Genomic DNA, 22238 nt, shown 5'->3' with positions numbered 1-22238 from the left:
CACTACAGCTAAAATGAACCTTACAAGCTACCTAATTAACCCCATCACAGCAGGAAATAGAAGTGTGGTGCACATCTCTAATTAGCGACATTCTAATAACCAAAAATCAATGGCAAAGCCATACACGTCTGCTATTTATGAACAAAGGGGATCTCAGAGAAGTTTTTACAATAATTTATGTAATGATTGCACAAGTGGTATGTAAATAATTTCAGTGAAGAACCCAAAGTTTGTGAAAAAGTTAACAATTTTTTTTTTTTGTATGTGATCATATTTTGCAGTCAAATGGTGGCATGAAATATTCCAAAATGGGCCTAGATCAATATATTGGGTTATCTGCTTAAAAAATATAGTTTTGACAGGTAAATAAAAAAGTGATAGCAAATATATGATTTTGTCTTTTCACTTCATTTAGGGTTTTACTTTATTTGTATTTTACCTACATGACCTGTATTTTTAATGTTCTGGTCAATATAGATAAAAAAAAACAGAATACAAAAAGAAAAAAAAAGTCCTGTTATGGCCAGATTTCTTCTGTGTATTAAAATCTAATTTAAAAAAAATAAATAATTTTTTTAAACAAGTCCTAGCAGCTTTGGTTTCTGAAATAACATGTATACTTATTTATGCGAATGCATGGTAGGTATATTTTCTCTAAAGGTAACCCTAGGCTTTGATGTTTTTAACCAATCCCCCTTGTATCTAAAGTCCCCTTTTAATTACATTTATGCAATGATGCACTTTTACACCGTGACATAAATGAAATCCCACCCTGTTGATTACACGCACATACATACTGTAAAACACAATGTGCCACATGCATAGGATCACACATACAAGCACACACAGTCATATGTACACACCAGGCATACCCAGATACCGCACACATGTTCATACTGCCATATACACAAAACACACAATGTAACACACCAAAATATTGTTCTGTTTAGGAAGATATTAAGCTTTTGTGTGATTAGTTCAGAAGCAGAGCAACCATTTGTACTAGGGCCATGCTGCCCACACAACCTCACGCTGCAGCTTCAGCCTATTGATTTCTAGGGAAGCTATCGTATCCAGAATAAAGACTGCTCCCCATACAGCTCTCCTGCTAAGACCTAGTCATTCTTAATGAAAGGATTATACTTCTCAATAAATTATAAAGAGACACTAAAGTCAAAATTAAATGTTCATGATTACTGGAGTGAGTCGGATTTATAATAATAATAATAAAAAAAAAAAGAGAGAAAAAAACAACCACAACAACCTTGGTAGGGTCATAGGAACCCAAGAGTGTACATGTGTCTTGTTTTTCACACGCTATGGAAACAGTGTTTTGCACAATTATTGTTGCAAATAAAGTTGCTCTAGACCACTGGTTTTCAAACCTGTCTTCAGGCCACATTTTGAGGTTATCTGAACTGGAGCACAGGTGAAATAATCAGCTGCTTAGAAAACATGGGTATTTTACATTTTCTCACCCAAGGTAATCCTGAAAACTTTGCCTGTTTTGGAGGCCTGAGGACAGGTTTGAAAACCGGTGCCCTAGACTACCATATAAAACCAGACTAGTATGGCTATCTTTACTCCATACTAGTCCTGCTAGTACCTACCTATCAACTCGCACCAATGTATAGCCACAGACAATGCCTTGTGGTCTTGTGTAGCTAGACTAGGGACTGTCTGGTTGATCCTGTCTTGATAGTACTATTATTGCTAATCTGAACACTGTTGCATGATACAATTAAATGCAATTGCCTGTGATATATTACTCTGCCCAAAAAGGATGCACCAATGAGGGTGCAAGATTTTACTTTTTATAGAAGGAATGTTCTGGCTGGCTAATGGTTAAAGGGGCAGTGATGTCGCAATTTAAACTTTTAATGATTCAGATAGTGCATGCAATTTTAAACAATTTTCAAATTTACTTCTATTATCTTATTTGCTCTCTTTTGTTATCCTTTTTTAAAGCCTACCTAGGTATGCTCAGTAGCAGAAATGCACGAAAGAGCTAGCTGCTGATTGGTGGCTGCACATTCTTGTCATTTAATAGACTAATAACTTAGGGGTCTTTTCTTTATGTACAAAACAGCATTACATTTGTGACAAAAGTTATGTATTAAGAGATCATATGACTAGTGTAGTTCAGACTTACTTGTAATCAAGATTACAGAATCAATACAAAATCTAGAATTAAACAGAAAAACAAACTATTCCACTGACTGACATATTTTTTCTTTGTTACACTTCCATATTGATCAAATTTATTGTATTGGATAACAGAACTGTTTATAAAAATATCAACACATGATCAAAACAATGATTTTAGTTTAGTTAAATAACATTTTATATTCCTGACTCCGGGCTAGATTACGAGTGGAGCGATATCGTGAGCATGAGGAGTGTAAATGCGATTGCGATATCGCAGTGTTCTTTACACTCAAATCAATATTATAAATGGTGCACTGTTCAAATTACTGCAAATTTGTTTGCAAGAATTTGTTGTAATTTACGTTCCCCCATAGTGTGAGCGGTAACGTGCGCTCGTATTACAAGTTGAAAGAAAATGCAATTGCACAAATGCAATCACATTTATTGCTCAAACGTTTTAAGTGACCTAAAAGGTCATGTAAAGAGTTTGTCAGGAAGAAAACGTTGCACTAATCTACACTATTAACCGCTAAACCGCCACACCCCCACAATGCAAACTACCTCTCTACACTATTACCTCCTAAACCGCCACCTCCAACGCAAAGTAAACTGCTAACATCTAAACACCTAACCTAATACCCCCTGAATGCAAAAAGAGCCGATTCCCTTTAGGGCAATGCTCTACAAAAGTTTAGTGTTACATTTTTTTTTTTTTTTTTGTGTGTGTAATGTTAGGGGTTTTAGATTTTTTGGTATGTATGTGTGTGTATGTGTGTGTGTATATGTATATATATAATTGTTTTCTTTAAAGGTAAGGTTAGTTTTTATTAATTTTTCACGTAAGTTTTTTTTTTTTTGTTTTTTTTTTATAGGTAATGACACTTTACTGATTGTTACAGATGAGGAACAGGACTTGGGAATTATTATTTCAGATGATTAAAAACTTAGTAAACAATGTAGTAATGCAGCGAGTAAGGCTAGCAGAATTCTTGGATGTATTGGTAGAGGTATTTGCAGCAGAAATAGTAAGGTTCTTATGCCACTTTATAGATCATTAGTTAGGCCTCATCTTGAGTATTGTGTGCAGTTCTGGAGGCCATATCTTCAGAAGGATATTAACAAACTTGAATCTGTGCAAAGGAGGGCTACAAAAATGTTTCATGATCTAAAAAATAAAACTTACCAGGATAGGCTCAATGACCTAAATATGTATAGCTTAGTGGAGAGAAAGGAAAGAGGTGATATGATAGCAACTTTCAAGTACATTAAAGGGTTTAGTTAAACTGAGGCTGTGGGTATTTTACATAAAATGGAAAATTCAAGAACAAGGGGTCATGAGCTCAAGCTAAAGGGTAGTAGATTCAGGAGTAATTTGAGGAAGCACTTTACAGAAAGAGTGATTGATTTTATGAAATAAACTTCCTCAAGAGGTAGTAATGACTGTGGGGGACTTAAAAATGCCTGGGACAAGCATAAGGCTATCCTACAAACTAGTTAAGTTTATACTGTTAGGTATTATCGGGCAGACTTGCTGGGCCTATGGCTCTTATCTGTCATCAATATTTATGTTTCTATGTTTAAATTCTATTTTGGGGTAACAGTGGGTGTTAGGTTAGGGGGTTTAGATGTTAGTGGGTTACTTTGCGGTGGATTGTGCGGCGGTTTAGAGGTTAATAGCGTAGAGGTTTAGTTTGCGATGTTGGGGTGTGGCAGTTTAGGGGTTAATAGTGTAGAAGGTTACTTTGCAATTTGGGTCTGTGTGGTGGTTTAGGGGTTAATAGTGTAGTGGGGACTTTGCGAAAAGGACTATGTGGTGGTTTAGGTGTTATTGGAGCATTAGTCTTATTGCGATTAGGGTTAGCGCAAAAGTATGATTTTTTTTTTTGCTCAATTAGCTTATATGGGGAGTACGTTATCGTGTGTATGTGATATTCTAATTGCACTAGAAGTAAGCTGTTTGCACGCGTAAGGTTAGCACATTACTTTCAACTTGTAATACGCACACTAACCGACGAGCACAGTTTACTTCTAGTGCAATAAGCGCTGTAGCAAAATCGCTAAATTGCGCTCCACTGGTAATCTGACCCTCCATTGGTGCAATCATACACAGTGGGTTTTCACAAAGACAAACCTATTGAATAATGTATACTACTTTTCATCTCTGTATACTTCGGTCTGGTTTTAAACATATTGTTAGCTTTCATAAACTCCCATCTTATTTGGATTCTCCCACTTATTAGAATAATTATAATCTGCTCATGTACATAGTACAATTTGTAATAGACTTTGAACAATAACCTATATATAATACCTTTTTACTTTAATTTAAAATGATGATTTCCAGCTTTACATGGTGTGTCATGGCAGGTTGACAGCAGAATCTGATAATTCAGCCAGAGAGAGATAAATTGCATACTTGCACTTTGTCACAGTGTTCTCCAGGTATTATAGGTAGAGCTTAAAGGGACATGAAACACACATTTTTTTTCTTTTGTGATTTAGGAAAAACATACAATTTTAAACAACTTTCTAATTTACATCCATTATCTAACTTGCTTCATTCTCTTGATATACATTGCTGAAAAGCATATCTAGATAGGCTCAGTAGCTGCTGATTGGTTGCTGCACATAGATGCCTCGTATGATTGGCTCACCCATGTGCATTGCTATTTATTCAACAAAGGATATCTAAAGAATGAAGCAAATTAGATAATAGAAGAACATTGGAATGCTGTTTTAAAATTGAATTCTTTATCCGAATCATGAAAGAAATGTTTTGGGTTTAGTGTCCCTTTAAGTCTGTTATATTCTTGATGCTCAAAAAGCAGGTCCTTAACATCAGAGCAAGGCAAATGCTGAAGTATTATTTCTCTCAAATGTTAAAGCTAATTGAACCACCATTTGTGTTTAATCTATTCTACAGACTAAATTAGATGTACGTGTTATTTTTTTTTTTAATGCATTTGATGGGGGAAGAATTTTCCTATTTCTCTCACTGATCATAGCTTTGCAGTGGATAATTAGACACTGCTCAGAATCCCTCTTGCTGTTCTGTGCATTCCACATTTTACTTTTAATTTTTGAATTCTCTCAACCACTTTCCACCACTTAGGGCTCGATTTATCATGCCCCTACGGCTGAACAAGAGCTTGCTCGCCGTGATTTATCATGCCCCTACGGCTGAACAAGAGCTTGCTCGCTGTGATTTATCATGCCCCTACGGCTGAACAAGAGCTTGCTCGCCGTGATTTATCATGCCCCTACGGCTGAACAAGAACTTGCTCGCCGTGATTTATCATGCCCCTACGGCTGAACAAGAACTTGCTCGCCGTGATTTATCATGCCCCTACGGCTGAACAAGAACTTGCTCGCCGTGATTTATCATGCCCCTACGGCTGAACAAGAACTTGCTCGCCGTGATTTATCATGCCCCTACGGCTGAACAAGAACTTGCTCACCGTGATTTATCATGCCCCTACGGCTGAACAAGAGCTTGCTCGCCGTGATTTATCATGCCCCTACGGCTGAACAAGAACTTGCTCGCCGTGATTTATCATGCCCCTACGGCTGAACAAGAACTTGCTCGCTGTGATTTATCATGCCCCTACGGCTGAACAAGAACTTGCTCGCCGTGATTTATCAAGCAGTGGTCACTAGACCGCTGCTTCCTTAAGCTCTTCGCCACCTCTAAGGTGGCGAAATTCAATCTCCTTGGTCGAGTCCGACCGAGGAGATTGACAGCTCCTGCCCGCGCTTGATTGGCTGTGCGCGGGCAGGGGGCGGGATTGCACGCAAGCACAAAATTGCACTCGTGTGCAATGGCGAATACCTGCGGGTAATTTCGCCCCACCACAGGTGAGCTGAGGCGTACAGGGGCGCGTATACGCGCCCCTGTACGTCTCAGCGTTAATAAATCTAGCCATTAGTCTACTTTACTTTTTATTTCCTGTTCTTGTTTTCCATTTCACCTCTTCCCCCGCCCCCCCTGCTCGCTTCACTCTGTCTTTTCTGGTTCAGCTTCATGGCACCAAGCTGCTCTGATACTTTTCCCCCCCTCTGCAAATGAAGTATATGGGGAGCACTGGAATACAGGGTTTGTCAGGGCTTTATGCCTTGTATGTAACTGGTGTACACAGTTAACTAGCTCTGCCTGGTATAGGGGTTAATCGCTGCCTTTTAGGTAATAATTGCTCATTTTGGAAGCGTTGTTTCACGTTTAGATGTATGGAAGCACAGAAATTAAAGTGATATAAAAGTTCTCTAATGTGTTGAGTTTTTTATTATTATTACAATATTGTCTGTGTTTAAACCTTGCAATGGGAGTAAAGCCATTGTTAAAGTCAGCTCCAGAACACATTTGAGCCAATGACGAGAGATAAATGTCTGTAGCCACCAATCACCAGCTAGCATTGCTGCTGCTATGTGCATATTATTTTCAACAAAGGATACCAAGAGAACACAGTCAATTTAATAATAGAAGTGAATTTAAGAGTGTCTTAAATGACAATTTAATTTTGTCCTCTGTTTTTGTTTTATGTCTGACTTTCCTTATTCTGCATATAAACTTGTAACATGTGGCATTGCATGGTGTGCATGAGAGAAAGCACTTTGTCACATGGATAGCGGTACAAAGGAATAATATAGCCTTCAACATGGCCATGCAACTGTATTGTTCTTGCCAGTAATTGGATCCAGGGAGACTGTTTGACAGCCCAACTGAAATCCTCAAGGCACCATAAACCTTCTAAGATCTCAAAATGCAGGTGTCAGTATTTGCTGTATGAAGAAGAATGAACTGGTTAAGCAGGTCATTTATTCTAGGTTTCTAGAGATACTGCAAGTGCAAAGCCACTTTTTCCCGTTGGCATTCAAACCTCTAAGGAAAACATCCCATATTGCTAGGAAAGCAACCTTTTTTTTTTATTAGAGAAGTTTTATCCTTTGGATCACAGTTTATGATTAATTTAAAGGTGCATTGAAAAGCATTGTGGCCACTCATGAGAGAGGCGTTTTTTAGTTGCAGTAAGGAGTACATGGCGCATAGATAAAGGGACAGTAAAGTAAAACATATTATTTTATGATTTAGATAGAACATGTAATGTTAAACAACTTTCCATTTTATTCTGTTATCTAATTTACTTTGTTCTCTTAGTATCCTTTTGTTAAAAAAGCAGAAATGCATTATTGGGGGAGCCACTAACAATAGGTATATACTGTATGTGCAGGCACCAATCGGCAACTAGCTCCAAGTATTGCACTGCTGTTCCTGAGCATATCTAGCTTGTTCAGCTAGCTCCATTCAACTACGGATAGTAAGAGAATGAAGCACATTTTGATTAAAGTAGTAGATCTGAAAGTTATTTAAAACTGTATGCTCTTTAACATAGCAATGGTCACAATTTTATACAAATTTTAAATCTATATTTAATGGTTATGCTGTGAAATAAGTAATTATGCACAATTTATATATCCACATACGTTTTGTCAATGTTCTATTAGGCTACGATTAGTAAACTGAACTGTAAAATTTTAATTCTCTGGGTTTTTTTTTATTGGCCAACTACCTAATCTAAAACAAATGGTGAGTACTTACAAATAAAAAAGACCTGCTGCTTGATATAATATACACATTAAGTAACACATTTGAATGTTGATGTTTGATTCACGCACTTTAAAAAAATAAAAATGTAAGGACATTTTTGTTTATTTAGGCTTCTGCTGTTTTATGGTCTTTGATCTCAAAATGTGCAGTGAGCCTACTATAGTTTGAGCAATTTTTATTTAAAGGGTTAAAATATGATTGACAGACAGACTGTTTCCAAATAGGGAAAGAGGGCAGCGTGCTTTGTCACTGCCTATTATTTTTGCACATGGAAATCCGACCATTGCTTCTTAAAGGGACAGTAAAGCCATAATTAGACATTCATGATTTAGACAGAGCATTCAATTTTAAACAACTTTTCAGTTTACTTCTATTTAATTTACTTCTCTTTTTATCCTTTGCTGATCTATGTAAGCTCAGGAGCAGTAAATAACCTAGGTTCTAGCTACTGATGGGTGAGCCAGTGACACTCGGTATGTATATTATATACCATAATTTTTAGAGGTGAAACTGGGACCACCTGGCATGGTACCAGTGGGGGTGTGTGGTCAAGGGGGCATTGTGATTGTCGACCGGAACTGATTTTCCAGGGAGGGTTGCTATACAGAGACAGATATGGTAAATAGTCCTATAATTTGTAATTAACCTTTGTGATCACTGCCTATCACAGAGGGCAGCTTTTGCTAAGCTGTTCCCAAGAATGCGTTCTATTTGCACAAGTTCATTATTACACAGCATTGTACCATATAATATGGCAGGTGCGAAATGTCCCCATTAAAGAGCAGCACCCGATCCACGTATCACAGAGGTAATGTGTAACTTACAACGGGCACTTACCTAGCACACAGACTCCGTACACGTGTGAACACTTAACCCGGAAGTGATCTACTATGGCAAAGGTCATATAACAAGATGGCTGCGCTCTGTCACTGTTGGTATGGAAATGACTAAGCATATAGTGGAAATGTTTTTTAATGTTCACATAGCTTTATTGTAAACATAACACACCCATGAGCTGTACACACAGGATAAATAACGTTACATATATAGCTATTTACACAGTGTCTGCTACTGTGCGCATGTAGCCACCAGTGTGTTCAGTTAGAAACCATTAGAGCATTGCTGCTAATTTAACAAATGATACCAAGAGAATTAAACAAATGTATAATAGAAGTAAATCAGAAAGTTGTTTAAAATGTTATGTTCTACCTAAATCATGTAAGAAAGATTTCGGCTTTCATGTTCCTTAACTTGTGGTCAGTAGGTCTGCACATCCGAGGGCTTTAAAGTAGCCTTGTGCTGCTAAATAAATGGAGATGAACATGTTTAAATATTTAGTTTATAAGTTTGCAGTTTGTTTTAGTTTGTGTCAAATGATTTTTCTGAATGGAAATAACTGAAAGAACAAAATGTCTAATGATCTATGTAATGTTTTTTGGAAATTAGAAATAGTTATAGAAATGACCAGACATAAGGAATGTATTCATTGTGTATTTGTTATAAAAATAAAAAAAAAATGAAAATCAAAGGACAAAAACCTAATGTTAATAACACTGTTTATTTCTCTTTATCAAACAAAAGACAAGGCTATTTTATAAATCATATTGATGTAATTTTTTAATTTCATATAAAGAAGGCATTGATTTTCAACCCCTGAATAAACCAGTTTTCTTTTGTCCCTTTCCTTCAATAAAGCAGAGGCAATGGTCCTTTATCAGCCAGTGAAAATTGGAAAAAGGCGCACAGAACCAGTACTGCATACCCCCCAACTGTCCTGATTTTTGCGGGACAGTCACGATTTTAGGGGTCTGTCCCCTTGTCCCGGGTTGCTAGCCATCTGTCCCGATTTGCCCCAGGCATTTAAAAAAAAAAAATCTTTTGGGGCCCAGGGGCGAAACTACAGGGGATGCAGAGGTCGCAATTTTTTACGTTGACCTGCCACTGCCTGCACTGATATCATGTGAGTGTGACATGATGCTTTACTAGTGTCTCTGACTACAGGGGTTAGTGTTTCTGTTTTACCCATTGGTGTTTGTGTGTGTGTGTGTATGTATGTATGTATGTGACTGTGTGTGTGTGTCTGTGTATGCATGTGTATGTTTGTGGAACCAGCAAATTACAGACCTTGTTACTACAGCATGGGGGGCGGGGGGGTAAACAGTGTCACTATACAGTACCACTATATACAGTACGGGAGGCTGGACCATGTCACAGACTACTGAGGTCACTTTATAAAGTACTGGGACAGGTAGGGTTAGGCCAGCCATCTCACCGGCAGATTACAGACTGTCAATGACTCACTATATACAGTACTGGTGGGTTAAACAGTGTCACTAAATAGAGTAATAGGGGGTTAGACCATCTCCTAGACTGTGGGCACTGGGTACCTCCTTTTGCAGACATGTAATCTGATTCACATTTTTTTCTGTGTTAAATGTATTAAATCCACTTTTTTGGGGGGTGGGGGGCCCTTCTTAGATTCTTGCACCTGGGCCCTGTGGTTTCTAGTTACGCCTCTGATTGGGCCCATACTCAGAAGCAGCTGGCTTTGCTCTCACAGGGTTAGATACCTGTTAGATTCCCTGTGGAATAGGAATGGTGTGTGGGTTAAGCAGGAGTAAGAAGGCTGTATACACTCTGACCACAGGTAATGGTGACCTCTCTAACCTACCTCTGGTAGTGATGATGTCTAACACCTGGTGATAATACTACCATGCCTTCAGTTTTATACAAAGAGCAGTGCTAATGCCAGGGTAACGAACAGTTGCAGCCGCAGACTGCTAGCTAATGTGCTTGCCAACCCCAGGACCCCATACAATGAATTACAGATACCCATATATGATGTAGTGTGTGTGTCTATCTGTATCCATAACTGTGTATCTGTATGTAGTATGTGTGTGTTTGCATGTATAAGTGTATACTATGTAGTGTCTGTGTATATGCATGTATATGTGTATGCTGCATGTATAAGTGTATGCTATGTAATGTGTATGCTGCATGTATAAGTGTATGCTATGTAATGTGTGTGTGTTTGCATGTATAAATGTAAGCTATGTAGTGTGTGTGTGTGTGTGTGTGTGTGTATCATTCTGCATGTATAAGTGTATGCTATGTAATGTGTGTGTGTGTGTCTGCATGTATAAGTGTATGCTGTGTGTGTGTGTATCATTCTGCATGTATGTGTATGCTATGTAGTGTGCTACTGTGCATTTTGGCTGACTTTAAAGGCCAGAATCTAAAATATTAATGGGGAATGCAGAGAGCAGTTTTAAAGAATGTATTATTAAATGTCCAATTAAGATAAAAATATTTAGCAATGCCTTTGCAAAGGCTAATTAAATACATAGCTCACATAGCCATACCAGTGGTTTGAGCTTGTGTTTGATTTGCTGCCTAAGTGTATTAAAATATGACTTTATTTATATTACTTTGGTCTTATGATTTTTTAAGCCCCGCCCACCACATTTCAATTTTTTTGCCGGGGGGGGGGGGGTGTCCCTCTTTTGAATTTTGAAATGTTGGGAGGTATGGTACTGCAGTATTAACTTCTGCATAAATCTTAAAGAGCTTTCATCTAAACTTTTAAAGGGACAGTCAAGTCCAAAAAAAACTTTCATGATTTAAATAGGAAATGTAATTTTAAACAGCTTTCCAGTTTACTTTTATCACCAATTTTGCTTTGTTCTTTTGGTTGTTCTTAGATGAAAGCCAAACCAAGAAGGTTCATATGCTGATTTCTTAGACCTTGAAGTCTGCCTCTAATCTGAATGCATTTTGACCACTAGAGGGCATTAGTTCATGTGTTTTTATATAGATAACATTGAGCTCATGCACGTGAAGTTACCCTGGAGTGAGCACTGATTGGCTAAAATGCAAGTCTGTCAAAATAACTGAAATAAGGGGGCAGTTTGCAGAGGCCTAGATACAAGGTAATCACAGAGGTAAAACGTGTATTTCTATAACAGTGTTGGTTATGCAAAACTGGGGAATTGGGTAATAAAGGGATTATCTTTCTTTTTTTTTAATTTTTTTTTTTTGGTGTTGACTATCCATTTAAGGAAAAACCAAATGTTTTATACAGGTATACCTCACTTTACAGCGCTTCACTTTACAGTGCTTCGCTAATACAGCGCTTTGTGGAGCTGAAGTTCAACCTCCAAGGGTTTTGAAAAGCAAAATTGGTGATAAAAGTAAATTGGAAAATTGTTTAAAATTACATGCTCTATCTGAATCCTGAAAGTGTATTTTGGCCTAGACTGTCCCTTTAACTCATTACAGGGCCATAATAGTTTCAATAATATGCTCTAACAAATTAGAGCATGTACTTTTTTCAAGACTAGCGACGCTGCACTACTATGTGTTTAAACGCACTCTAAAAGTACCGCTCGAGACCGGCAGAACACTGCAGGTCCTGTGCAGAAATTGCCACCGATCCAATCAGCAGCGCTAGTTACACAACTGAGTGGTGTGACCAGCTCTGATGATTGGATCAGTGTCAGTTACCACTCACAATAGTTCATTTTTTTATATCTAAAACAATTATAGTGCAGAAGGAGAAGCATAATTAGATTTTCTACTACCCTTCAGCTCATTATTAAACTTCTCTTGTGAAAATATATATTGCTGACCTCTAGTGGTGGATTTATATTACAACACACTATTCCTTTGTATTATTTTGTGCTGGATTTATATAAAATAAAACAGATTAAATTTGTATCTGTATGCTAATTTCCACAAGTACCATAGATCTGCTGTAAATAAATGGGAGTTTATAAAATTCCTTAAAGAGTCTTTTTAAATCCAAATAATTTCCTTTTAAGATGAAATATCATTTATCACAGTTTATAAACACAGTTGTCTGGCTAGGTGGGTTGACACGATCGTTATCCACCTTGGGTAAAATATACAAAAATAATGCCAAAAATGTGATTTATTTTTCAATAAATAACTTGGTAATTTCATTTTTAATAATTTAAAGCTTTTGTCATTAATTCCATCTATTAAATACCTAAATTATAAAGTGATTTCAGCTCTTCATACTTTTTTTTTTTTTTCTTTTTATATCAGATAATTGTTTGTGAATTTCAGATAATGGATGAATTCATCACTGCTACCACCTTTATCTGAAAGCTTGCTAATGATGTACTCAGATTTCTTGATACATTCTTTCTTTTTCTTTCTTTTTCTTTCTTTTTCTTTCTTTTTCTTTCTTTTTCTTTCTCTTTCTCTTTTTCTTTCTTTTTCTTTCTTTTTTTCTTTCTTTTTCTCTTTCTTTTTCTTTCTCTTTTTCTTTCTTTTTTTCTTTCTTTTTCTTTCTCTTTTTCTTTCTCTTTTTCTTTCTTTCTACAATTATATTTCACTTCCCATTTCTTTTAGTTATATGAGATAATTTTAAACTAACTTTTTCTTGTAAATAATGGAAATACTGCAGTATAAAATATGCATTCCATGTTTTTAATTCAAATATAGCAGCTTTTTCCAACATTCTTAATGCAAAAAAAATATCTTAACTGTTCTTTAAATAAAACTGTTAACTTTTTGTCTCTCTTAATGTAGGGTTTTTAATTGCAGTAAATTGTTTTTCTTTTACATTGACTAAAGCAAATTTTGTCAACAAGACTAAATAAAAAAATAAATCGCCAATAGTTATATGCTAGACTAATTTTCCCTTGCAAAACTACATGCTAATGGATCCCTGATGTCTTACAGCTTGACCATTTGCATGTATTTTTGCAAGGGAAGATCAGTCTAGCATATAAAACTAGAAATTGATATCTCAAAATTAGGAATATACTGATTGTCTCTGTTTATAGCTTAAAGGGTCAATCCTTTGTTGAAAAGCAGGGAGGTAAGTTAAAGACTGTTCATGTGTCTGCAGTACTATATGGCAACAGTTATACAACAGCCAGAGCACTAGATGGCAGCACTATTTCCTGTCGTAGTGTTCCAGACAAGTGCATGCTAATGATCTAGATATCTCTTCAACAAAGAAGAAGAGACAAAGCAAGTTTGATTAAAGAAGTTAATTAGAAACTCCTTTTTTTTTAAATTGTATTCTGTATTTGAATCCTGAAAGATATTTTAATACAATTATGAATCTCAGGTCTTCTAAATCTTGAACTAGCATAACCACCTATAAAATCTACTTCTATTTACTTTTTTTTTTTTTTCTCTCTTTCAAGCTTCAAACATTGATCCTACGCCATAAAATGTACCTTGAAAATAATAATGAAGTACCACTTGTTAGAAAATGTGAAGTTGACGTAACTCAGACATCTGCACCACTTCATGGTGGCTTGAATGGACGTGTGGGCACGGAATCTGTGACCAATGAATTTGATGAGCTATTACTCTTGGATGGATTTCATAGAGTGGCTGAAAATCAGGAGTGGGAAAAACCTTATCAAAATGGAATAATGGCACAGGATTGTTGTGTAGCTTATGGAGAAGATTTAAACCCAATGACTGGGCAGGGGAGGTAAGATTTTATCATTTTTTAAATATGATGCTTAATTGTAGGTAATTTATTTTGTGTTTTTGTAAATCAAGGTAAATAAAACTCCAGGTCCATTTGGAATACACACAATAGTTGTAAGGGAACTTAGTAAGGTCATAACCAACTCCTACTCTTAATTTTTCAAGAGTCCTCCTTATCCTCAGGTATAGTACCCAAGGACTGGCATTAAACAGATGTGGTGTCACTTTTTTAAAGGGAGCTATAGACCAGTAAGCCTGACATTGGGAAGATACTGGAAGGGGTTATATTTGTGAAAACAAAATTATGAGTCTAAATCAGTATGCCTTTTATGATAAATAGATAATATTAAACTAATATAATTAGATTAAATAATGAAGTAAGCAAGAATATAGAAAATGTGAATAAGTTGATGTGATATATTTTGATTTTGTAAAGACTTTTGATACAGTGCCACATGAGATTATTGTATTTCTAGAGTTCAATCTTTCCTTACTCAACAAACTACAAACCTCATTTTGTCACACATTGACTACAGTCTACTTCTAAATGACCTTACCAAACATCGCCTCTCCCCCTTCAATCTATTATAAATGCTTCAGCTAGACCCATCCACCTAAGTTGCCAATCTGAATAAACTGCTCCGCTCTGCCAGTTTCTACACTGGATACCCATACATGCTAGAATACAATTCAAAGTATTAACCCTAACCTTTAAAGCATTCAACAGCCTCATTCCAAACTATATTTCCTCTCTCATCTCCAAATACTCCCTGACCCACATTCTTCGATCAACCTCTGACCTATGTGTCTGCACTCCTATTGTGTTTACATCCCACCTCTGAGACTTCTCATAGGCTGCTCCTGTCCTCTTGGACTGTCTACCCCACTCCACAAGACTGTCTCCAAACTTGTTGTATAGCTTGTATATCTTCAGGCGTTCTTTGAAAACCCACCTTTTCTGAGAAGCTTAATATCTCCTCTGTTTTAATCCTACCCAAAATAAATTGACTTACTGCTGCAAATACAATCAATGTGACAAGCTACCTCAAACCTTATGTCTCTGCACCCTCAACCTATAGACTGTAAGATCTTTGTAGCAGGGCCCTCCTCCTCCTGTACTAGATTTGTTTAGTCTGTTATGTTTTTGTATCTTATCACAAATCTTTGTCATTGTATATCCCTATCAATGTACCCAATTCAACAGAATATTGCAGCGCAATACAAATTGATGATGATAATGAAATTAAGGGAAATAGGAAACACTGAAAATTTTTAGCTCATGGATAAATAACTGGATAAACAGGGAAAGCCAGGGAGCAACATGTTGTAGTAAATTATTATACTCAGATTGCACAAAAGTAGTGGGATCCCCCAAGGATCAATACTAGGCCCTGTTCTTTATAATAGTTTTATTGATGACTTGGAGGAAGGATGAAATAGTAACATTTCTATTTTTATAGATGATGCAAGGTAGTGTAAGATGATTTAGGTTAGTGCAGGATGTAATTGCTTTAAATGGGATACACAAAACTTGGAAGAATGGGCAGGTAAATTGCAAATGAGATTTAATATTGGTACATTTGACTTCAGAGGTAATATCATTACTTTTATACACATATATTCAAGGCCCATATACAGAGTTGGCAGAAGTAAATTTTTTTTCCAAGTCCATTATTTTTCTCACTGTAAGGATAATCAAACTACTTACATAAATTCTTACTTAAAAACAGGGTTCAGTGATATAATTGCTTGTGTTAAAAGGTAGGTTTCTAATTGTTTTAAAATAAGTTCAATTGTCAGCTTATTTATTGTAAACCAGGCAGGATCTGTAAAGGTTGATCTCAATGGACTTCTGTCAACTTCATCTACTATGTTACTATGAATTAGTTAATAAAAAATGTTGTTTTTTTTTGTGGCTAAATCTGGCAATTTTTAAAATAATATATACTTATAATGCCTACATACACATTCAATGGCCACTTTTTTTAGGTACACATTTCTAATACTTTGTAGTGTCTTGAATTGCTGGAACATTCCCTAAATATTCTGGTCCATGTTGACACGATAGCATCATGTAGTTGCTGCACCTTCATACTGAGAATCTCAATCACATCACAAAGGTGCTCTATTGGATTAAGATTTGTTGACTTTGGAGGCCATTGGAGTATACTGAACTCCTTGTCACATTCATGGAACCAACCTGAGATGATGTGTAACTGTGCCCACAAAGGTATGCACAAGGCAAGTAACAATAATCAGGTAGGCTGTGCCATTTAATCGGTTGTCTTTATGGTGTCTGTGTGCCAAGAAAATATTCCTCACGCAACTACTACCAGCTTGAACTGCTGACCAAAGCAAGAAGCAATCATGTTTTTACACCAAATTCTGATCTTACCATGTGTATTTCCTTCTAAATACAGGGAGAGTCCACAACTGCATTCATTACTTGATGGAATACAGAACCTGATCACCAGAAGGAGACAAAGACACCCCAGCCAAAGGCTTAAATACCTCCCCCACTTCCCTCATCCCCCAGTCTTTCTTTGCCTTTCGTCACAGGAGGTTGGCAGAGAAATGTACAAAAGATACGGAGTTGTTCCTTATGGAGGGTAGTACTCTTTGAGATGGGACTGGAGTTTTGAAGTGGTCTTGTCAGCCTGTCAGTGAGAGCATTGATGAAAGTTAGAGTCTGGAGATGCAGGGAGTTTTTCTGTGAAACCATCCAGAATCATATTAACAGCTCCTTAAAGGGACACTGAACCCAAATTTTTTTCTTTCATGATTCAGATAGAGCATGCAATTTTAAGCAACTTTCTAATTTACTCCTATTATCAATTTTTCTTCATTCTCTTGCTATCTTTATTTGAAAAAGAAGGAATCTAAGCTAAGGAGCCAGCATTTTTTTTTTGTTTTAGAACCATGGACAGCACTTGTTTATTGGTGCTGTCCAATTAGCAAGGACAACCCAGTTTGTTCACCAAAAATGGGCCGGCATCTAAACTTACATTCTTGCTTTTCAAATAAACTTGACAAGAGAATGAAGAAAATTTGATAATAGGAGTAAATTGGAGAGTTGCTTAAAAGTGCATGCTCTATCTGAATCATGAAAGAAAAAAAATCTGTGCTCAGTGTCCCTTTAAGCAATCGGCGTTGATGAGTTTCGCTGCCTGCTTTCTTCACTCAAGTCCATGTCAGAAGCACTGCTACTATCTATCAAACTTGAAGGACCATGTCACTTTTCCACTGCATAGATTCCGGTAAGATCCTTTTGATTTTTTTACACACATGTATAACGATAGCAGACAGGGTCTCAGTGGGACTCCTTTATCTTTATGGAATCAAGGGTTAATATCTCCTGAACAGTGGGGTCTTGTTAATCATGTTTATGTGATTTGGACTGCGTATGTGTAGGAGGCATTTTGGGCTCATAGGCTGATATGGAACATACAGGTTACAGAGCTGCGCAGTTTTATTAAGCTGGTGCACTTTTACTTAGCAGGGGCAGTCCTGCATGGACACCTTGTGACTGGGGGTAGTCAAGTCTTGGTTTTCATTTCCGATTCCTGACCGAGTGGCTGCAGAGAAGAGTTAATTTCTCTACCTGTCTGGGTCATAGGAGGTGGTGAGTGCCCCAGCCATTGGGGGTGTAAGGTGCCAGTTGTTTTTTTGGATAACAATTTTAATTAGAATTATGGAGGATTCTGATATTGTAGAGGATTCCTTTGATACAGATTTTATAACCTGCGTAAGTTGTGAGGAGGCCTGGGTAGACCAGCCAGCTCAATTATGTTCCGTATGCCACAATAGGGTGTTCTCTTCAAACAATGTTGAGATGTTAGAGACCACTGAGCCGTCTACTTCTGAGGATTCCTAGTCCCATTAGGTGCGTTCCCTAGAATCTTCTCCTGCTCATGCAGTTCCCCTAAGCACCATTACTCCTTAGTCTGAGGGAGATTTTTTTTAACCCGGAGGTTACTGCGCATTTTTGCATGGCCATCTCTATGGCTTTAGCGAGTCTGCATCTTCCTGCAACGTGCAAGCGAAGGGTTAATCCGTCCTCTCCTACCCATGGGTCATTGTGTAAAAGGACGATTGTGCCCGATCAGTCATCTGGGGATGCGGTTCCCTCTGAGGCTTCAGAGATAAAACCTCCGGGTCAAAATCGCCTGATTTGACTCCTCTGACTGAGGAGGATTTGGCATTTAGATTGAGAGTGGCACGTCTACCTTTACTTCTGAGAGAGGTTTTGGCGATGTTAGAGGTTCCCAGTCATAATCCGTCAGGTGGATCTCAGTCCTAAATCAGATAACGATCTTGATTAGACGAGTGGAGAGGGTTGGATCCTCTTCTTTATCATCTATATGTTATAGAATCCCAGTCCTGAGCTCTATGGGAGGTTGTGTTGTATAACAAGCAGGACCTGTTTTGTTTTAGTTTGCACACCATTTTTTAACGTTTAACTATTTCATTTCTAATCCATTTCGGATAGTTTTTGTTTGAGCTCTGGGTACTTGTGGAAACTCTTGTTTAAAAAGAAGTTTCGCCATTTGGTTGTATCGACTTTGATGGTTGTGACGGTTGGAGTCTTCTGATGGAAGCCTCTAGATCTCTGTTTGGGGTGATGTTAACCTTGAATATCTAGAGATAAAAATTAAGCCTCAAAGCTTATTTTCCTTATTTTGTTTATTCTTAGTTTATCTAGTGCTGCTGGAACTTAAGAATTTGCCATTTGTTTGTTTTTTATGACTAGACGTGTTGAACCCTTGATGACGGGCAGGACCTGTTTTGGGTAACAGTTAAGTTTGTTCTTTCCTTCTACTATAGAGAAGGCGCTCTTTCTAGTTATTCTGGTCCAGGCAGAGCAGGTCAATCTATACCGAAGGACAGGCAGGACCTGTCTAAGGTTCTTCTAGATGGGCACTTGATGCTGGATCATATGGGTCCAGGGGTGCTAGAGGCCGGAGTTGAGTTTTCATTCTGTTTTTCTGGACTAGGTGACTTGAAATCTTGTTCCGATACTCCTCGCAGTGTCAGTATACTGTTGGTGTCTGGTCCAATAAGGGGAGGGGTTTTCCATCCTTTTTTGGTCAGATTTTTAAGCAGTGCTTATTAGATCTTTGTTCAGGGAAAATACACGGTTCTGTCTACCTGGATTTAGAAAGAAGGATATCTTTCCTGTCTAGAGCAGTCCAGGGTACCCTGGTGGTTATCTAGGAGGTCTATTTAGAACTGACTGTGGCTCAACATACAAGGGCCACAGGTTCATATCCCACACAGCCCTTTAAGGCTTTGCATCTCGAAGGTGGATGGTTCAGATTCAGCTGCTGACGCTGGATGTCCATTTAAAACATCCTTGTTTTAAGCAGGTCCGGTTCTTAGGGACTGTTTTCTTCTGGAACCTTGCTGGGATCCTAAGTTTTGTTTTTGGGATCTGGGGTTTAATGTGGCAGTAGCCTGTTTATAGGTGTTGCAGAGGTTCCTGAGTCTTGGCAGTCCTGATTTTTCCAGCGTCTGCTAATAGACCTTTTGGGTCTATCATGCTGGTTCCATCCTCAGATAGGAAGGCTTGTTGCCTTAGAGCTTACAAAGTTAGAATTACTTCATCGGGTTCTGTCCTCCAATTCTCCTTCGGGCCTCATTGGTGCTGTGGTGGGGGGTGATGGATTCCGTCCAGGTCGAGTCTTTGACATAGCATTGGGTTTTTATCCTAGTTCCCTCGGGGCAGTTTTGTCTTAGTCTCTTCCCTGTCAGCAGGGTGAGAGTGCTCTGAATTAGTTTAACGGTTAGCGCAACAGTTTAAGACTTTGACACCTCAGGTTTGATTCCCATTACAGGGAAATAAAATTTACGGACCTCGAATTTGGTGGTGGGTGGAGGCCCTCTACGGCTCTTGGCAGCATTCCATTCTTGGAGCATGCTCTTCTGGAGCGGTGGAGCCTTATGATCATACATTTGATCTGACGATCCAAAGTTTTTCAAATGTGTTTCTGGGGAAAGCAGAGCTTCTCAGCTGAAGTCAACTGGACTAACTGGCCTAGGGGACTAGTTCCTGGCCTAACAAGCTGTAGACTTGGAGTTGAATCCTTCTGTGCCAGCTTACTTAATCTGAGGAGGCCTAATTTTTACCTTTGTTCTTTTTGACCATGTCACTCTTTTTCGAGGATGGCTCGATCCTATCTGGAGTGGGTGTCAGTAAAAAAAAAAAGAGAAAACAGAGGCACCAAAACATGGCCTATTATGGCCACAACCAAAAAACTTCAAATAGAGCAGGAACAAATGGATACTCACAAAAGGAGCGCACCCTCTGGTGCTGATGATACAGACTGGAGCCTCACACTGGTCCAGCTCACTGGCAAGATCCGGCAGTCAGACAGGATCCTTAAAAGGAGTTGAGACAGGGTTCCTAGATGAACACAAAGTATACACACATAGCCCAGTAACGTTTGATACAGGACAGGTAATCGGTAAGCAATAACACTTACAGGATCCAGAGCACCTGCAGGTGCACTCACAGCAAAGACAGGATAAATCTCCAAACGCCAATGGCCACAGAGCCAGCACAATAGCATAAGAAAAAAATGTGGCCATTGGTGTTTGGATATTTATCCTGTCTTTGCCTAGAGGAATCAGTCTACTGGGCGACTGATAGGTCCCAGCCTGCTGTGAGTGCACCTGCAGGTGCTCTGGATCCTGTAAGTGTTATTGCTTACCGATTACCTGTCCTGTATCAAATGTTACTGGGCTATGTGTGTATACTTTGTGTTCATCTAGGAACCCTGTCTCAAGTCCTTTTAAGGATCCTGTCGGACCGCCGGATCTCGCCAGTGAGCTGGACCACTGTGAGGCTCCAGTCTGTATAATCAGCACCAGAGGGTGCGCTCCTTTTGTGAGTATCCATTTGTTCCTGCTCTATTTGAAGTTTTCTGGTTGTGGCTGTACTAGGCCATGTTTTGGCGCCTCTGTTTTTTCTTTTTTCAGTTACCAATTCTTCAGGAAGACCATCCTATGACTGAGTGCTGCCTTGTTGTTCTTGGAATTACCTGTTTTGGGACTTTTCTCTTCACTATTCACATTGGACACTGTTTGGTATCTTAAGATAAAAGAATAAAGTTTGCTATTATTGTTTTGTATTATTTATTATTATTGCTCTTGGCTTAGGAGGCCCCCCCTAAGGGTGTGGGCACACAGTGGAGTGCACCACACTCTTTTTATTTTTCTATTTTTTACTAGTGGGCGTCAGTGAGACTGTTGCTCCATGTTTGCCCGCAAGTTCGTAATCAGTTAGATGCTTCACTGCCATTAGAGTTCCCTTGTTGCAGGGATCTTCCGGGTCAGGGTCTCTTTGTATCTTGGGATCTTTTCTTCCAGGCCGACTGGCGAGGGGTCGCTTGGACCTAGCCGTGAAAAGTTTTTTTTCTGAAATGTTTTCCGGTCCTTTCCTTTTAGTTCATACCAGGTCCCTCGTCACCTATTTTAGGCGTGGAGGACTTCCTCTTTTCTTGTCAAGAGGAGCTAGTTTGTCCTGACTCACTTCTGGATCCTGAAGTATTCTTCTTCCCCTCTAGATTGTGCTGGTGAAGGGCTTGTCTTACTTGTTCTTATTTGAAGGGGCAGCCTGCAAAGATAACCTGTTGGCTAGCGGAAGGTTGTAGATGGATACCAGCTGTGGTTCCTTTCTCTGGTATGTGTTTTTGCAAGCAGTTTTTGCTCTCCGTTTGTTTGTGCTCCAGTTCCAGAGGTTCATTGTTCTTCCAGGTGTTCAGTTGTTTTTGCCATGGATTTGCCAGCAGCTGGACCGGCAAGCTGGTTACTTGCTCCTTTTGGGGTTGGATTTATCCTTCAGGCGTTACACCGGGTTTCCTTTGCACCTGTACAGGAGGTGTTCTTTGAATTCTTATTCAAGGACCTGTTTCGTCTGTAGATAGTTTTTCTACTTGTCATAGTTTCCATGTTCTACTTTGCAATACATTCTTCCTTATTGTGGTCTCCTTCTAATAAGGCTATCACAGTT

General features: G+C 38.3%; 1 protein-coding gene across 3 annotated transcripts in view; it reads left to right on the top strand.

The window, feature by feature from the left end:
* The window catches only part of OCA2 (OCA2 melanosomal transmembrane protein), a 739048-nt gene that overhangs the window by 119427 nt on the left and 597383 nt on the right, over nt 1–22238 (top strand). For all 3 annotated transcript variants that reach the window (XM_053707724.1, XM_053707725.1, XM_053707723.1), the window contains exon 2: nt 13933–14228. In XM_053707724.1, coding sequence (XP_053563699.1) covers nt 13960–14228 — 269 coding nt within the window. In that variant the 5' untranslated portion in view covers nt 13933–13959. The remainder of the gene's footprint in view (nt 1–13932; nt 14229–22238) is intronic.

The sequence above is a fragment of the Bombina bombina genome, chromosome 3, assembly GCF_027579735.1.
Source record: "Bombina bombina isolate aBomBom1 chromosome 3, aBomBom1.pri, whole genome shotgun sequence".
NCBI lineage: Eukaryota > Metazoa > Chordata > Amphibia > Anura > Bombinatoridae > Bombina > Bombina bombina.
This window is presented reverse-complemented; position numbering and strand designations above follow the sequence as displayed.